This window comes from Budorcas taxicolor, chromosome 23, assembly GCF_023091745.1.
Source record: "Budorcas taxicolor isolate Tak-1 chromosome 23, Takin1.1, whole genome shotgun sequence".
NCBI classification, from domain to species: domain Eukaryota; kingdom Metazoa; phylum Chordata; class Mammalia; order Artiodactyla; family Bovidae; genus Budorcas; species Budorcas taxicolor.
The window spans coordinates 38,656,905-38,675,736 of NC_068932.1; the positions used below are offsets into that span (position 1 = coordinate 38,656,905).

An 18,832-nucleotide genomic window follows, 5' to 3' on the forward strand; every position below is an offset into this window, starting at 1 on the left:
GGGGATGCTGTTGGACTGAGCCATGGTGGTGGCAGACGGGCTGAGTTCTAGCGGCTTAACACTATTGGCTGCTGAGTCTACTGAATGGGGTGAGCGGAGCAGGGGAGTCCGGGGTGATGCCAGTGGTCCTGACTAAGCCGGTAAGCGGCAGTGCCATTTCCTGAGACTGGGAGGGAAAGATGCTTCCACATGTATGTCCGGATGGCAAAGTGCAGGGGACAGCTGGACGTGGGCCTGTTGCTCAGGGGAGAGCCAGCCCCATGACAGGCCTGCCCAGCGAGCAGTGGCCGTGTCAACAGCACTGGGGGCACGGATGACAGCAGCCTTCGCAGTGGAACGTGGGGTGGAAAGACTGAGGGCAGAAACTCTTTGAAAAACTTTGGCTACACAGAGGGGTGTTTGTTTTTTCATGAGCCAGGTGACTCATGCAGTTGAAATGCTCCTGGGGAGAAGCAGAGGAGGGAGGCTGGAGCCAGAGGGGGCAGTGAAGGCTGCAGAGCCAGGCCCCGAGGAAACAGGCAGGGTTGGTCAGGCCCAAGCCTAGGACACCGCTGATCATGCAGGGAGGAGGGGAGGCTGGGTGTGGGTGGACGGAGGTCAGCAGGCTTTGTGCCAGGAGGCCGATAGCCCTGGCTTTCACCGTGGAGGGCGAGAATGAGTCATCTGCCAGGGAGGAGAAAGGAGGAGCTGGGTAGCAGCTGGCAAAGGTTTTAAGCAGCTGTCCAAACAGGAGTAAGCTGAGAAGGGAAACACCATTGCTTTGGGGGTGGAAGGCCTTCACCCACTCCCCACCATTTTGCCTGGAAGTGGGCTAGCAGTTTAATGCCTGTGCTTTAGGGCACATGGACCTTTCTCCTTCGTTTTCAAATACTCAACTCTAGACAAGTTTATTGGTAATTTCACAGTATCCTTTCACAGGCTGACAAACAAATAGAAAACTGAATCTTACATCACGCACACATCCCTTTAGCAACTGCACGTGGTGGGTCAGACAGGAAAGCCCCCGTTTCTCTTCTTCCATCCAAGCCTGTTTAACCCAAGGCAGGACCAGTCTCGGCAGGTGTCATCGTAAGCCATCCTGTCGGCACAGACACCTCTGGGGTTTCCAGGACACTTCTGGCAGGGTTCTTAAAACTGAAACCTTAGAGGAAGGTTTTCACGCAGGAACCAACCAAATGCAGCTAAAACACACACCTACACCCCTCTGTTATAGAAGAGTTCTGTTTCTTCGGTTGCTGACTGAATTTCCTTTTCAAGCTCACTGCACTGTATCTAAAAAAACAAAGTTAAATTCTTAATATGCATATTCAGGTTTTTTGCCTTAGAAGTTAAAAAAGAATTTTTTTCAGGAGTTCCCAGTGTTCTAGTGGTTAGGACGTTAGGATTTGGAGCTTTCACTGCCAAGGGCCCCCGGGTTCAATCCCCGGTCGGGGAACGAAGATCCTGCAAGCCATGTAGTGTAGCAAAAAAAAAAGTTCAGAAAGCATCTGTTTCAGTCCAAGCTTTTCAGAGATGTCTAAAAAAAAATTAACCTGGAATTCACTGGCAGTTCAGTGGTTAGGACTCCACTGCGGTCACTGCTGAGGGCCCGGGTTCAATCCCTGGTCAGGGAACTAAAATCCCACACACTGTGAGGCTTGCAGGATCTTAGCTCCCTGATTAAGGGCTGAGCCTGGGCCCCTTGCATTGCAAGTTCAGAGTCCTAACTACTAGACCATCGGGAAAGTCCCTTAAACACTTTCTTATGGAAAATTTCAAATATAAACAAATGCTGCAGCTCACACAATGTCTGAGGAGGTACCCTGGGCAGGGCCCTGGCAGAACCTCTCTTAGTCCCACACTCTATCTGTAAGCCACCCCAGGCAGGACAGGACCACCATTCAGCCACCTGATGCCCACCTTGGATCAACAAGTTATTTTAAATGTCCGGCAAATGCCAAGTCTTGCTTGGTGGGGGTTGGGGGTCGGGGGTGGTGATGGTGACAGCAACAAGCATTTCAGCCAAGAAATGCCAGAAATCGATACCTACTACATCAGTAATGTCCTTGCTATCAGCAACAAGCCTTTGCAGAGGTATTATGACCTCCATCTGTCTTTAATAGAAACTAAGCCTCAGAGAGTTTAAGCAGATGGACCAGGGTCATGGATGAGCTGGGAATCTGAGTCCAGGCAGTCTGACTCATCACAGATTATAATATATCCTGCTCTATAGAGCAGCAGGGGCTTCCCAGGTGGCACTAGTGGTAAAGATTCCAAGTGGTAAAGAATCTACCTGCCAATGCAGGAGACAGACTCGGGTGCAATCCTTGGGTCAGGAAGATTCCCCTGGAGTAGGAAATGGCAACCGACTCCAGTATTCTTGTCTGGGAAATCCCATAGACAGAGAAGCCTGGTGGGCTACAGTCCATGGGGCTACAAAGAGTCGGACATGACTAAGCACGCACAGGTGTTACTGGCTGCACGTGAGCATTTAAGATTAAACTAGGTTAAAAATTCAATCCCTCAGTCATATTAGCCATGTTTCCAGTGCTCAACAGCCAGCTGTGATGAGGGTCTACACATACTTGACAACACATACACAATGTTTCCATCATTGCGGAAAGTCCCATGGGATGGGGCCTCATATAGTATCTCATGAAGCTTTAAACTATCTCAAAGTTGTTTTTTTTTTTGAATGTCCCAGGAAAACACTTCGGATACACAGTTAAGAAAAACAGAATCCAAAACTGTGCAAGTCATCTGCAGGGTGGGATTATGCGTAAATGATGTTATTTTGTTTTATTCCTCTGTAAACTTGGCCTGATTTTCAGAGAATGAGTTATCTCACTCTGATAATGAGAAGAGAGACATTTTTTTTTTTAGAGGAAGTTGAAGTGGGGCACTTACCCGTCCAATCTGTGGGAAGACACTAAAGGAAACTGGCACCATCAATCCCATGACGAGGACAGTACAAGAAAGCTTCAGGGTCCACAATGACCATGGATTCTGCAGGAAAAACTGGGTCCTGTAAGAAAAAGGTACCAGGGCTTTTTAATTTAATTAAAAAAATTTAAAAGATGGCTTACTTAAATTTTTATTTATTTTTTTGGTCTCACCACACGGCATGCAGGCTCTCAGTTCCCCATCCTGGGATTGAACCCAGGCCACCTCCCAGGGAAGCCTGGACTCACCCACTGGACCATGAGGGATGTCCCTTCAGGGCTTTTTTAGAGGCCCGCCCTGTGCTCAAATGGCAGGCAAATTGTTTTGTGAGCAGCCGCAGGCCCAGCCTCCGTTCCTAATCACCCCGCAACAGGTGATACCAGCAGCTGCACAGATGGAGTGCTCTCTACACATCAGGCCCGGGTCAAGCACTTCATATGCATTTGCTCACCTGCTATCCCCTGACCCTATGAGGTCTGTGTTATCATCATCTCCTTCACACCAACAAGAGGATGCAGCCACCAACCGGGTAAGGACCTTGTCTAACATCTTCAAATTCTCAAAAGTGAGAGGTCAGATTCTAGGACCTGCGCCCTCCTCCCCTGGACTGTGACATTCTGACCCTGACCTCTGAGACTGTGGGAAGAAGATGCAAGAAGCCTAGCCTGGGAAGTCAGAGACCTGGGGTCCTGGGGTCCATCTGGGGCTTGGCCACTGACAGACCCTGTGCCCTCCGGTAAGTCGCCTTCGCCTTCTGAGGCTTGAGATTTTTCAGAGGCAAAAATGAAAGGGTTGAGTCAGAAGGGCCACTGCAGCCAGTCTGCCTTGGATACTGTCACGGGTGTGGGACGAGGTCCCTTCCAGGTACCCCCAAGGCCCACCTGGAAATGAAGACCATCTCTCCCCATCAGGCAGGTGGTACCACTGTGCAGGCCTTGGAGGATGAACCTCGAGATCCCAGCTTTCCCAGAATCCCCCACAGAGGTCAGCCAGAGAGGAGCAGGGGGACCCAACCCAGCAGAAGTCCCCACACCCACCCAGCTGGATCAATCACGGGAAGTAAGAGTTGGACAGAACACTGCTGCTTCCTGAAATGCACTCCTTGTGTGGTCCAAGCAGAGGCTTCCGAGCTCAGCAGCCCAGACAGAGCAGGCTGGGCCAGCACCAGGCAGGTGACCCCTCCTGGACCAACAGAATCCTTTCCCAGGAGTTTGTGAACTGCATGGAAGACAATCCCTGCCCTCAACCCCCCAAGGTTTCCTGTGTTTTTCTCTCCCATCCAGACACTGTGAGGACTTCCCTAGTGGTCTAGTGATTAAGGAGCCTCCCAGGTGGCGCTAGTGCTAAAGAACCCGCCTGCCAATACAGGTTAGACATGAGAGACGGGTTCAGTCCTTGGGTTGGGAAGATCCCCTGGTGGAGGGCATGGCAACCCACTCCAGTACTCCGCCTTCCAATGCAGGGAGTGTGGGTTTGATCCCTGGTTGGGTAATGAAGGTCCCACATGCTGTGGAGTATGGCCAAAAATTTAAAAAAAAAAAAAGGACACCAAAGGATACGAGCTGGGAGGTGGCCACAGTCATGTGTCAACGTGAAGAAGCCCCATGCAGAGAGGGAAAGGAGGGGGAAAACACCCACAAAGGAGAAGAGAGGACTGTCCTGCACAAGAGTTCTGATCCGCTGCCGCTGGCCACTCCCCCCTGCCCTGTTCGTGGTATCTAAACCAGCGCCTCTCCTCCTGTCCTAAGCTACTTCCTGCAAGTGGGGCCTCTCACACTAGCTGACCCCAGGCTTTCCTCCTAACAGGCCATGGCAGGGACTTCCCTGATTGTCCAGTGGTTAAGATGCAGTGCTGCTAATGCAGGGGGCCTGGGTTTGATCCGTGGTTGAGGAATTAGATCCACAAGCCACAGCCAAAAGATCCTGCATGCCACAAGTAAAAACTGGCACGGCCAAATGAATAAATAAAGGAATGGCAGTCAACTGATTCTGGGCCACTTAGGCTGATTTAGCACATGCTTGGAACGAAGAGGGGAAAGAGACTTGAGCAACATCCATAGCACATGAGAGCTGGGAAAGAAAAGTGAAAAAGCGAAAGTGTTAGTCACTCAGTCATGTCTGACTCTGTGACCCCATGGACTGTAGCCTGCCAGGCGCTTCTGTTCCTAGAATTCTCCAGGCAAGAATACTGGGCTGAGTTGCCAGGCCCTTCTCCAGGGCCCGCAAATCCTCCAAACTCATCTATCAACAGAAATGAGGAATCGAGCCTCAGCAGGTGCAGGGACACGCCCATGGAGTAGATGTAACTGAGGACAGAGCCTGGGGGAGGGTCCAGGTTTGTTGGAATGTGTACATCAGGATTTCCAGACCTGCCCTAAATCAATCTTGCCATCTTAATGGTAATGAAGACTGTTTAGAAGGAAGATTCCTAAAGCACCTTCTTCCCATCCCGCTCATCAGGTTCAGTATTTGACAGACTTTATACGATTTTAATGGTCAACATGTTTGTTCCTTCCCAGGGATATAAGCATACCTCTTACCTTTTAAAAAAGTATGCGAAGACTTCAGGGATAAATGCAGAGGTCCCAAACAGCACAACTCTGGATGTTGCTGTATCTTTAACAGCCTAGAGGAAATGAAAAGAAAGCAGCTTAGCACATGGAGTGGGATGATTTCCAGGGATCTTGCAACTCACGACAGAGACTGGCAAGCTACCATTCTCCCCTCTCTGCACGTGCAAAGAGCTGGAAGCAGCGCTTGACCTGCACATGTACAGAAGATGCCTGGAGTTGGTGCCTGGAGTGACCGGAGATGAGATTAACCTATCCCTGACTCCACAATGGTCTCCATCCCTCTCACCAGCCACCCCAAATAAAACATTAGGTACAAGCAGAAGCAGCTGACAGATAAATCCTTACTTAGAACCAAGTGGCAGTCCCTTTGCTGGAAAAGATAGATTTGCCACTGAGGACATCTCCACGTTTTTCTTTCAGTCCAGGACTCTGCACACCAACCTTCCTCTCCTGAACCGCCCCCAGTTAATCCCACTCCTTCCAGTAGGGGAAGCCCAGCTCCGAGTGCACTGGCATGGCATCATGTCCACATGTAACATGCATGAGTCTGCCTGCATGCACCCATCTTTTGCTTGTGTGATGAACAGTGTGTTATAAAATTTTATTTTGCATAAACATGTATGTATAGTCTATACCGTGTTGCCATCTTTTCTATAATATACGTTACTCTCTATATTGAACCTTTAAACATATCACTGACAGTACGAGTTATATGCACAAAATCAGGTGTATTCAAGGGCAACATCGGAGATGTTCAAGGGAAATTTTGACTATAGATGACACTTGCATTGGAACGTCAGCACCCAACCCCTGGGTACATGCTCAGTGCAAGATAGACAGGCACTCTGCCCACTCTGCCCTCCCCTGAAATCTGTTTTGTGCACTTCTGGCCTCCTGTGACCCTGTGGCTACAGCCCATTGTCCAGGCTTCTCTGCTGTGGCCCACATGCCTGTTTTCTGCCTAGGACACTAATGCTCAGCTCATCTGATCCCCTGCAGGAATGCCCTTCCCCGACGAGGACAGAGGGCTGCAAGGAGGGTGGCTTTTAAAAATAACCTTTCAGGAATACAAGATAAAGTCACTCGACTCCAAGAAGAAAAGAGTGGTGGCTGAGCCTGGTGTGTTTCGGTGTCAGCAGGGCAAGGCCGGCCTCTCTCCATTTGTCTTGTGTGGAAGGGAAGACATTCCAAACCAGACACCGGTCATGAGGAGACACTGTGAGACGTGAGATGGCCTGCAACTGAGTACCCATCACAGCTAGTCAAAGGAAAACAGCATGGACTAGGCTCCTGAAATCTGATCAAAGGTGCCCTATTACAATCAGATATTGCTGGTTACGCAGTTTCTGAAATTTTAGCTGAAGAAAAGAACCCTTCCGGTGACAGGCAAGTGACGAAAGAATGTTCAAGCTTACGCAGGGTCACAGACACTTTATTCTTAAGAGGAAGATCAGCTTTTTTAAGTAGATCATCAAACCTTTCTTTCACCCTAAATTGGCCGTGTTGCAAACAAGGAAGCTCCTCTCAATAAGATGGGCTAGATAACTGGGTAGCTAGCAGGGCCTGAGGCTCCCTCCCTGCCCCTGGAGAGAAGCGATGCTGACCGGTGAGGGGGTGGGTCTCCAGAGCCCAGCAGAGCGCCCGAGAGGTGGGAGGTGCTGAAGAACAACTTGTGGATTAAGCATTTGCTCTCGTGCTTCTCACCATGCCCTGCAGTTAAAATTCAGTTGAAGAAAAATGCCAACACACATCCACACACAGAGTTGTACACAAGTGGTCAGAGTGGCATCAGGGGCAACAGCCAAAAACTGGACACAATCCAAATGTCCATCGCCTGAGGAGTAGACAAGCAACACGTGGTACAGCCATACAGCGGAAGACTACTCGGCAATAAAAAGCAACGCACTATCAATGCATTAAAAGATGGATGAACCTCAAAAGTCAAAGAGGCTAGACGCAAAAATACTGTGATTCACTTGCATGGAACTTCTAGAAAAGGTAAAACAATGAAGACTTAAAGCAGATCAGTGTTTCCCTGGGGGTGGGGGTGGGAGGGGGACTGACTGAAATGGGCACCCGACAACATTTTCAGGGGGATGAAAATGTTCTAAAATTGGACTGCGGCGGGACGTCCCTGGTGGTCCAAGGGCTAAGACTCTGTGCTCCCAGTCTTGGTCAATCCCTGGTCAAGGAACTAGATCCTACAAGCTGCAACTAAGAGTTTCTGCACACCGCAACTAAGACCCAGTAGAGCCAAATACTAAAAATTGAAATAATAATAAAATAAATCTCGATATATATTTGGGTTCTCTGGTAGCTCAGCTGGTAATGAATCCAACTGCAATGCAGGAGATCCCAGTTCGATTCCTGGGTTGGGAAGATCCGCTGGAGAAGGTGGCGCTAGTGGTAAAGAACCCTCCCGCTAAGGCAGGAGACAGAGGAGACGTGGGTTCAATCCCTGGCTTCAGAAGATCCTCTGGAAGAGGAGGGCGTGGTAACTGACTCCAGTATTCTTGCCTGGAGAATCCCACAGAGGAGTCTGGTGGGCTACAGTCCATAGGGGTCCAAAAGAGTCAGAGACGACTGAAGCAACTTAGCACAGCACACACTTAATGTATTTATATAAATGACTGATAGATGGTCAGATATTCTATTGGTTCTGTTTTTCTGGAGAACCCAGATACCATTTAAACATCAGAGTGCAAATGTAAACTCTCTCTGAGCATCATGAGAAAAGACAGATCAGAAAAGGCTGAAGGGAGATGTGAATTTGTTACCAGCTCTCAGACTGACAATTAAATTCTTTGCCCCAAAGGCAAGCAGCTTACAGCTCCAAGGCGTGCATCCCCTACCTTTGTCCCAGCTTTTCTGGAATAACCTATGACATTGCCTTCCTTGTCCATGACCTCGATCCCGCGCATGGGCTCCAAACTTCGGGAAGCGATCACATTCATCCCACTGAGCTGGGCTGTGGGCGTAAAGAAGGAAACAGAGGGATGAGTGAGGGTCTGGTGAAGGGACATGTTTTCGAGGTCACACCTCTTTCTCTGATGGGTGTGTTTTGCCGATCCATGGGTGGTCACCTGACACATATGAGGTCAGCTCTCTCCTGGGCTGTAGAGTCAGGGTCAGAACTGCTGGCCTCTCAGTCTTGGATCCTGACTACAACCCAGCCCCAGGTCCCGACACCCTTGACGGGATTCCCAGAAAAACTCCGGGGCCCTTGAAATATGCCTGCCTTCTTTTCTGAAACTGGCTTGACCTAGTTTCTATAACATAATTTCCCAGATTTTACCACTGACCTAATTCTGCCAACTCTTCAAGCTGCTTTGATTTCCAAGCCCAAATGCTGAGTGTGAATTACTGAACTTGCAGGGTGGCAAATTTAAAACAGTTGGTTGATATCTCTGTCCCTCCCTTGGAGTCAGACCACTGGTTTGAAATCCCCAAGACTACTACTTCCTCCCTGTGTAACCCTAGAAAATCTCCCTAACCGCCCCTTGCCTCAGTCTCATCTGTAAATGGGGATAATATTACCTGCCCCTAAGTTGTTGTCAAGATTCAGTGACATAATATATGGACAAGGCTTGTACAGTCTTTACAAAAAGATGGAGACGTAGAGAATGGACATCAGAGAGGGGTGGGGATGGGGGACGAACTGGGAGACTGGGATTGCCGTACATACACTACCATGTGTAAAACCGAGAGCTAGTGGGAAGCTGCTTCGCAGCACAGGAGCTTAGCTCAGCGCTCTGTGATGACCTGGAGGGATGGGATGGGGCGGTGGGAAGGAGGTTCAAGACAGAGCGTAAATGTGTATACACACACACACACACATACATATAGCTGATTCACTTTGCTATACAGCAGAAACTAACAACATTGTAAAGCAATTATATTCCAATAAAAAAAATTTAAAATAATAAAATATCAATTGGAGTATAATTAATATTATAAATATAAACATATTTATTTATATAAATATAAATAAATAAAATGTAATTTGTGTTTCCAGGTTTGTGTTCATCCTTTGACAACTTAAGGGGTATCTACAGAGAAAGCGTCATTTCTCAAAACAAAGATCCCCATCTGGACCTGGGGGCACCAGCAAGCTGTAAATGGTGGCTTCTCACCAGCTCCCATGAGGCCCAGAGACTGGGGTACCCCTGAAGATGGAGGCAGGCTCCTGCTTACCGAGGATGATGACGGGAATGACGTTTCTGCTCAGAATGCTATTCATTGAAAGCCTTACTTGGAGCAAACGAGGGAATAACTAGAAAATGAGAGAGACAAATCATTATTGCACGGGACCAGCAGAGAGCTAGTGTCAGCTTAGTTCCTGTTATAGGGCAAGACCCTGCAAGTGTCTCCTCATATTTCTTGTTTTAATTCCTGCGACACTGAAGAGTTCTCCCTGATCATCAGAGGAACACTTGGAGACTTAGGCTACAGAACGTGTCCAGAGTCACTAAGATGTTAAGGATTTGAGCCAAGATGTGAACCCAGGCTCACCAGACTCTGAAGTCTACATTTTCACTCATTACAGTATCCTGACATTGAAAGCAACACACAATTTGTATAACATGTTTACAAACATGACATTATTCTTTTTTTGGTCGCATAGCGCTGCATATGGGACTTTAGTTCCCTGACCAGGGATCAAACCTACACCCCCTGCAGTGGAAGTTCAGAGTCTTAACCACTGGACCACCAGTGAAGTCCCCTGAATTAATTTTTTTAAGAAAGATAACAATACTGAGTCCATGCCTAGAAACTTAGGGGGAAAAAAAATCACATAATTTTGGGGTTATAGGATTACAGGTAACTTTGATTTTCTTCTTTATGTCTTAATCGTACTTTCTAAATTCAGTTAGAACATAAAGTTTTGATTCTGAGGAGTAAAAGATTTGACACATTTTAAAAATACATACGCCCAAAAAAGTTGAAGACACAATCACTCCTGCTCCTAGTAATAAGCCCTCATATGCATGACGATCCTAGGGAAAAACAAAGGTTCATATTTAGCAAATAGCACAGTTTTACCCAGGAAAGATAATTCCAACAAACACACAAAATCGCCAAAAGAAAGACTGTAAAACTGCATGGCCTCTGGGCTTCGTAATACTCACATAGCTTGCATTTCCATTGACGATGTTGAAGACCGTACCGTAGGTGTAGAAGGAAGCCTGCAGGAAGACAGAGGCGAACACGTCACATTTTGGTTTCAAGTGCAACAAATTCAATAATTCTGAAACAGAAAGAATTGCTACCTGAGGTAAAATCATGGACTTCAGATTTTTCACTGGGAGCATCGACAGAAATAGCTGTAAAGAAAGCAAAGCAGATATAGACTACTACATATGAAATAAACAAGGACCTACTGTGTAGTACAGGGAACTATACCCAAGATCTTGTAATAACCTACAATGGAAAAGAATCTGCAAAAGAATACATATATAATGAATCACTCTGCTGTAAACCTGAAACACTGTAAATGAAGTATACTTCAATTAAAGAAAATAAAGCAGAGCTGAGAGTGTCTTGGGGGCGGGGAGGGAAGGCTTGCGGTACACAGAATCTCCCCAGGGAGATGTGGAACAGTCCCCAAGAGTGGGGCAAGAAGCAGATGTGGATGCTGGGGGCAAGTGGCCAGTGGCCAGGTGGTGTTGGACGGGCCCCCATGGGCAGTGAGAGCTCGGGGCGGTGGCTGGGGGTGGGGCTCACAGTGGTCCCTGTCTCCAGACGTGCAATCGAGCAGGGTGGCTGAGAAGCATCATTTTAATTTATTTTAAGTTAAATTTGCAGGCAGCAAACGAGTGCTGTCACTTAGTAAGCATGCCTCACGAAAGCCAAGGTGGACAGCCTCACTGGGGGTGATTCCGGGTCCCAGGGGATGGCCTGCCTGATTGGGGAGGGGGGAGCTTGGGGAGAGGAGGTGACAGCCAGTGACATGGGCCTGTGCCACAGAGTATGTCCTAACTCATCAACCTTCCCCTTAGCGCTTGGCACATGGTGGGTATTCAAAGAAAGGGTTACCTTATGACATTGTGTATCCTCAACAGGCCCTGATGCCCGGGGGGATAAGTAGGGGTGGGGTGTGGACAAGGGTCAGAGGTGAGAGGTCCTAAGCATCTATCAGGCAGTCACGGGACAGGGTCCCAGAGCTTAGGAGATGGATGGACGTCCTCCTGACCCCTTGGCTTCTTAGTGGTGAATGGCAGCTTACTCACCGTGGGCGCCGTGAAAGGCAGGAGAGCTGGTGAAAAAGACAAGAGGGTCAGTGACGGCAGAGAGGGTGGAAAACCGCCCACCCTGAAGCCTCTTCTCAGGCACGGGAGTCAAAGGATATTTTTTATGCACTTCTCTTTCTAATAAAAATAATAACTACCTTGGAGAAGGCAACCCCACTCCAGTACTCTTGCCTGGAAAATCCCACGGACAGAGAAGCCTGGTAGGCTGCAGTCCATGGGGTCGCTAAGAGTTGGACACGACTGAGCAACTTCACTTTCACTTTTCACTTTCATGCATTAGAGAAGGAAATGGCAACCCACTCGTGTTCTTGCCTGGAGAATCCCAGGGACGAGGGAGCCTGGTGGGCTGCCGTCTCTGGGGTCACACAGAGTCGTACACGACTGAAGTGACTTAGCAGCAGCCTAAGGCAAAACTTAAAACCAGCACAGCAGAGGAAGACCTGACCAGGCTTTCTCTCATTGAGGGTAAGCGGTCACTTGTTGCAAGTCTTTGTTCACCCTTTCAGGTGAATTCAATCCATCTGTGACACTGTGGCTTATAATAAGACATATGTATTTGGTCTTCATCCCTATTCCTGGCACAGAGATCCTAAAACCCTTGAAATTTCCGAAGTGAGAAGGGGGATAAAGGTGAAAGGAGTGTCTCTTATTCTTTTTTTTTTTTTTAAATTTATTTGGCTGTACCAGGTCTTAGCTGCGGCACACAGGATCTAGTTCCCTGGTGAAGGATTGAACCTGGGCCCCCTGTGTTGATAGCATGGAGTCTTAGCCACTGGACCAAGTGCCTCTCATTCTTCAAAGCAAGCCCCTTTCAACCACACCTGAGATAATGTCAATATGGTGACTTTGGGAAAGCACCGAAGGATGGGGCTGGTTGCCAGGGGAACCAACCACATGACTTGGCGGGAGGCAAGGTTTTCTAAAGTTACAAACCACTTATGAAAATTAGAATCAACTCACCTGCAGGTCGAAAAGGACCAGGGATTAGTCTGCTATTGTCAGGATGCACTGTGGACTTCAGAAGGGTAAACACAAAGGTGAGTCTGATGTTTGGTTTTGTTATTTTAGGCTAAAAATTAGGATGGGGCTGAAACTTACAAGACTTCTCTTCCAAGCTTCTTGTATCTAAAAAGAGAAAGACCAAGCAATAGCTTTTAAAGATGGCTCAGCAGCCAAAATAGCTCCTCTCCAGTTTCATTTCTGGTACCACCTTTGCTCCACCTTTCAGAGTGGAGGGTGAATTGTTTTCTACCACGAGGGGCAGAGCAGATCAAAACAAGTAAATCAAATGAATGAACTAACAAGAAGCAAAAATAAGAGCCACACAGAAATGACCAAAACATTAAAAAGCCCCCCAAGCCTGTGACCTTGGAGAGGCCAACATCTAACTCTCCCCTTGGGGGAGTCCCTGAACGCAGCCAGCCTCCCCCGGCTCAGAGCGGAGCAGGCTGCGTGCACACCATGCCATTAGCCAAGTCACTATAACAGAGCCAGGTGTGAGTTCAGAGGCCCCAACAAGTTCTTAGAAAAACCAAGTTAAACATGCGAGCTTTCCGCAGGCTGCCTCAAGGGATTTATGTTTGTGGGCTCTGGAAAGCCCCATTCGCTGCAAGGTAGATAACAAACACTGGGCTTAAGACTTTGGGCAGGGGCTGTAACCCCACCCCGTAACACTGCTTCTAACAGGGAGCAGATTCTGACTTCAGAGGCCTGCCAGAATTCTGGAATTTGCCATGGGGCTCAGGAGTCAGCTACAGAGAACACCCATAGCAGATACTCCAACTGCCAATTTCTGTTGCACAGGAGGAACCTATGCTTTTTTCCCCTTAATACTAGTTCCTAACAGTCATATCTCACATTCATCTAGCTTACAAGAAGGAGTCCTAACTATATTTTAAAAGCTAACCCAACTGAGTAGTGTTTATGATGACAAAATCCCACCTGAGTTCAGACCATGCAGCTGGAATTACCTGAATGCAGCCAAGCCCAGCCTTGAGCCAGGCATACCTGGGAACAAGAAACATACCCTTTTGTCCTCCAGGTCACCTCTGGATACATCTTCATTTGTTAACAACAGTTGCCTCGATTTTTCTATTTTTTCCTACAATTAGATATAAAGAAATCAAGCAATGATCTCAACTTCAGATTTATCCACAGATTTAAGAATCACATGCTTACTAACACCTGATTTTAATTTTTGTTTTTTTTTGACTTCTCCAAGAGGCTTGCAGGATCTTAATTCTTGATCAGGGATTGAACCCACACTCAGTATTCCACTGCATGAATATACCATTTTATATTTCTCTATTTCCCTACTGATGTGCATTCAGCTTGTTTCTTATTTTTCTCTATTATGAACAAAATGACAGGGAACATTTATTTGAGCACAAAGATGGGAGTGTCCCTGTGGATCTGGCTGAAAGTGTCATTGCCGGTCTCTCATGAAGGGTTTCTCTTCCTCTTCATCCCTCAGCCACACCTGGTTCAAACTCTCATCTTTCACTTAAACAATTGAGTCATCACCTGACATGATCATAGTCTGGGTCCCTCTGGTTACTCACATGGCTAAGTAAAAATCCCTCTTGTCTGAAAGATACATAAGAACTGTCTGGTTCCCCTGAGTTAAAAGACCCAGTAACTGGGTGACCTGGCCCCTGTCCCCCTCCCCTCTGCTTACAGTCCTGTCTTCCTGACAGCTTCTCCCTGGCCCACCCTCCCTCCCTCCCAGCCTTCTTTTAACAGCCTCCCCCAATTCCCTGCCACAGCTTGCCTTTGGAGCCCTGGATCAAGGTCTGTGACTAGCTTTGCTAGTCTCTCCTCCATTACCAGGGAGGTTTGTTTTGATTCCCTTTGAAACCACCAGCACCAGGCCCAGTGTTAGGTTGGTTGTTGTTTAGTCAATAAGTTGTGTCCAACTCTTTTGTGGCCCCATGGACTGTAGCCCTCCAGGCTCCTCTGACCATGGGATTTCCTAGGCAAGAATACTGGAGTGGGTTGCCATTTCCTTCTCCAGGGGATCTTCCAAACCCAGGAATTGAACCTGTGTCTCCTACATTGCAGGCAGATTGTCTACCACTGAGTCATTCACCCAGGAAGCCAGGATTTGGTACTACCTGTTAAATGGATGTCTGTTTTTATGTAGCAAACTTCCAATCTCACAAGTTCATTCACAAGGAGTAAAAACATGATAATATACATGGATTCTGCTATCTCAACTGCTTTGAAAAGGGAGATACAACCTTCACATTTCAGAATAAAACCTGAAATTCACTATTTTGAAAACAAGAAAATACTTACAATTGAAAGGACCAAATTCGTAGGATCCAGCAATTCTGTCCACTGAAGAAATCTTTGAATAAAAGACTTAAAAGGGGCAGGAGCACCAGAGAGGTTAATGGCAGCAGAAAAACGAAAACAGGTAATAATAACAGTTAACATTATTTTCAGAACCTCACAGGGCCTTCTCTTTGCAGCATCTCCTAGAATCCTCACAACATCCCCATCTTACAGGTGAAGACACTGAAGCTTCCAAGGGCTCATGAATGTACTCAAGGAAGCCCAACCAGGAAATGACCCAGTGGCCTGTGCTCTTCACTTCAAATTGCTCTTGACGATTAAAAGCCCAGACTTTAGAGTCAAATAGAGTCAAATGTTCACTCCCCACATATCACCTTGAAGCACTGCCTAGAAAGGTGTTAGAATCTGTTTCTTCACACCCCTCGGGTGATTATAAGGCTTGCGTGCGTGCTATGCCACCTCGTTGCAACCCTATGGACTGTAGCCTGCCAGGCTCCTCTGTCCATGGGATTCTCCAGCCAAGAATACTGGAGTGGGTTGCCATTTCCTCCTCCAGGGGATCTTTGCGACCCAGAGATTGAACCGAAGTTTCCTGCACTGCTGTGGATTCTCTACCAGAGTTACCTGGAAAGCCTGGTTATAAGGCTTAACTCTAGTCATAAAGAACTGAACTCTCCAGTGAAGGCTGAATAAAGGCAGTTTGGTTCACATATGGAGAAAGTAGGCTTGGTTTGCTTCCCAAAGCCTGCAGACTTTGCAGTGACTCCCTCTTTGAGACCTGCCTCTGCTAGGAGTCCCTGGTGGCTCAGAGGTTGAAGTGTCTGCTTGGAATGCAGGAGACCTGGGTTCGATCCCCTAGGGAAGGAAAATGGCATGGAGGGAGGAGCCTGGCTACAGTCCATGGGGTCACAAAGAGTCGGACACGACTGAGCGACTTCACTTTCACTTCCTGCTAGGACAACTTGAGTTCCTTGTCCTTGACTTTACCACCTAAGAGAACAGAGCTAAGCTCTACTCAAGGTCAAGGATGAATGAGAACACTCTGGAAACGTGCTGTCCAATTAACCACATGTGGCCAGGCCAATTTGAGATGGGCTGTATGTGGAAACCATACACAAAAGACTTCTAGAGAAAAGGATGTAAGAAATCGCATTCATAATTGTTTATATCGATTACATGTTGAAATGTTAATATTTTGTTTCTACTGGGCTAAATGCAATATGTTATTAAAATTACAAGGTAAAAAGTCATATATATATTTTTAATGTGACTACTAGAAAATTTGGAATTACCCACGTGGCTCCATCCTATTTCTATTGGACAGCGCCTCCGGGCCACTGCCTGGAGGCGGGGCTTCCCACAGCCCGTAATCTCACAGTCCGGTGGCCGAGCCTATAGACTCCTGGGGAGGACCCGTTTTTGTGCTTCTCCAACCTGGTGCTCAGCAATAGCCTGGGCAGCAGAAGCAGACCCCTGAGGGGTGGGGAGTGACTCCTGGTTCGTGCGATCTGCAGGGTGACACTGTGTTACCCTCCCTAGCCAAGTCTGCGGCAGAGGCGACGCACGCTAACCGCCGTGGCCGTCGGCATCCTGCAAGCCTGGCGTTCCCTTCCCCTCCCCGGGGTCTGAGAGGGGAAGGCGGGTGCTGCGACCACGTGGCCTGCTCAAGGTCACGGCGGCCAGCGGCGACTCCAGGCCGCGCGGCCCGCGCCCTCCCCGCCCCCAGCTGCGCCGGGCCCGGGCCGTACTTGGCGTTCGGTGATCCAGAAGCGCACGTTGGGTTCCATGTGGGCGGCGGCGCCGCTGCACCCTGGGAGCCGCCCGGCCTCCGGCGCTTCTTCCTCCTCTTCCGGGCTCCTCTTCCTGGGACCTTAAGAGCCGCCAGGAAAGGCCGCGGCGGCCGGGCCTGGCGGGGAGGAGGAGCCCGGCGGCGAGCTCCGCCCCGGGCGCGCGCGCGTCCCCTGTCCCGCCTCCCGGCTTCCAGGCCCGCGCGCCCTCGGCTCCTCAGTACCGCGGTGCGCTCTGTTCCCGCTCCTGGGTTCCTGCACCCCTGCTGTCGCCTGGAGCCCACCTTCCTCATAGGCCAGGTCTTCCCAACCTTGTTCCTTACTTTCAGGTAGGCTGGCCGCCTCCAGGCCTAGACGGGGCACCTATGTAACCCCCATATCACGGGACCTACGGCGAAGATCCGATCAGGGGCGCGTGGCACCTTCCACAGCCTCACCCTGCACTCCTGCAGCGTCTGACCGTCTCGAGCACAGGTTTTTTTTACCCACGGAAATCCCTTTGATTGCACGGGATGTAGGGTAGGACTACATAATTTGTGCGGCCCAGTGGTACCTCTTTTTCGAATTTTCGGAAGTCGACTTGAGAGCATTAAACCAAGCCCCGGGGCCCTTCTAGGTTCCCTAGCCCTGCCTCCCAGGCAGTGTCTCTGCCCAAGGGCTTTCCCCTTGCTCTGGGGCAAATCCAGTTTCTTCTGTTGAACTTGAGAACAGGTGAAGTGACAGGAAGTGAAGTCGCTCAGTCGTGTCCGACTCTTTGCGACCCCATGGATGGTAGCCTACCGGTCTCCTCCGTCCATGGGATTTTCCAGGCAAGAGTGCAGGTAGAGACACTTGTGGAGGAAAATGTGCCTTCCTTCTGCCTCCATCCACTTCCGCAGCACTGGGGTGTGTGAGGGTTATGTGTGTTTGTGGAAGGCTGGATGTTAAGGGTGTTCAGGGGGCTCCTCAGGAGTCCTAGGTTAGCGACCTGGTGCCATGGAATATACTTGGTTGTGAGACCCTGGTCAAGTCAGTATCTTCAAGTCTACTTTCTCATCTGTAAAATGATGACAATAATTGTATCTGTTGTGTTTTTGTTGTCGGTCCAATGAGATAAGACATGTGAAAGCCCTAGCAGTGCTGGGTCCATAGGACGTGCTCAGTCTGGACCACTTGTAGCCAGTTGGCCTTTGCCCTCCCTTTGACTTCCCCTCCTGGAATGAGAGTAGTTCATGGTTTTCTTCAGGCCCATGTGGCCTCTCAGCTCCCACAGGTCACTTTTTCTTATCTCCAAGACTTCATCTCCTCCTCCAGGAAGACTTTCTTGATGCCCATAGCCAGGTAAGGGATCCCCCTCCTCAGAGTTCCCCGGAATGCATCTATCGCACCGAAGTATTTAGCACATCTGTATTATCCTGCTGGCTCCACTCCAAGTATGTCACAAATCCAGCCCAGCTGACCTGCTTTCCTCTCTGCACTGTTATGGGGTCTAGTCTTAACGAAGGAGCCAGAGTGATCCTCTAAGAACAAGATGATGTAACTCTTCTCAAAACATTTCTGCCATTTCCCATCTCAGAACAGAATCCGAAGTCCTTAGCTTGCCCATAAAGCCCTCTGGGCTCCCCATTACCATTCTCCTCCTTCACAGGTCCGGTCACATGGTCCTTCTTCACCTACCCCAAGTCCACTCTTGCCTCAGGGCCTTTGCACCTGTCATTCGCTTTGCCTAGAACCTTTTTATCCCTGCAACTCCCTCACCTCCTACATGTTTTATCTTGTTTGACACCAAAACCCTAAGGTAGGTACAATTACAGTGCTCATTTTGCATGAGAAAACAGACCTGGAGAGATTGATTCCTTGAAACCCTATTAAAATACCTGCACGTCTCTGCTCTAGTCCCTTGTTCCACTTTATTGTCCTTCCAGACATTTTATGTAATGTTATTGTTTATTCCCTCTACAATGTAAGTGCAAAAAGGAAGAGTTATGTCTTTTTTGTTCATTCTGCCTCCAAAATAGTACCT

General features: G+C 48.5%; 1 protein-coding gene across 2 annotated transcripts; it reads right to left on the reverse strand.

Annotated features, from left to right (window-relative positions):
• Positions 1 to 860: 860 nt before the first annotated feature.
• On the reverse strand, positions 861 to 16,958 carry SFXN4 (sideroflexin 4). 2 transcript variants are annotated; one of them, XM_052660854.1, is made up of 14 exons: positions 16,792 to 16,958; positions 15,044 to 15,109; positions 13,773 to 13,847; positions 12,845 to 12,871; positions 12,707 to 12,761; positions 11,726 to 11,751; positions 10,766 to 10,819; positions 10,625 to 10,681; positions 10,427 to 10,492; positions 9,690 to 9,768; positions 8,348 to 8,463; positions 5,475 to 5,548; positions 2,887 to 3,017; positions 861 to 1,272 (listed from the first exon to the last, which is right to left on the reverse strand). In XM_052660854.1, exons 1-13 carry the CDS (start codon positions 16,828 to 16,830, stop codon positions 2,909 to 2,911), a joined length of 843 nt encoding a protein of 280 aa, XP_052516814.1. In that variant the 5' UTR covers positions 16,831 to 16,958; the 3' UTR covers positions 861 to 1,272; positions 2,887 to 2,908. The 2 variants fall into 2 exon arrangements, with proteins under 2 accessions (XP_052516814.1, XP_052516813.1); XM_052660853.1 differs by having other exon boundaries at positions 2,887 to 3,004; positions 5,463 to 5,548.
• Positions 16,959 to 18,832: the final 1,874 nt, after the last annotated feature.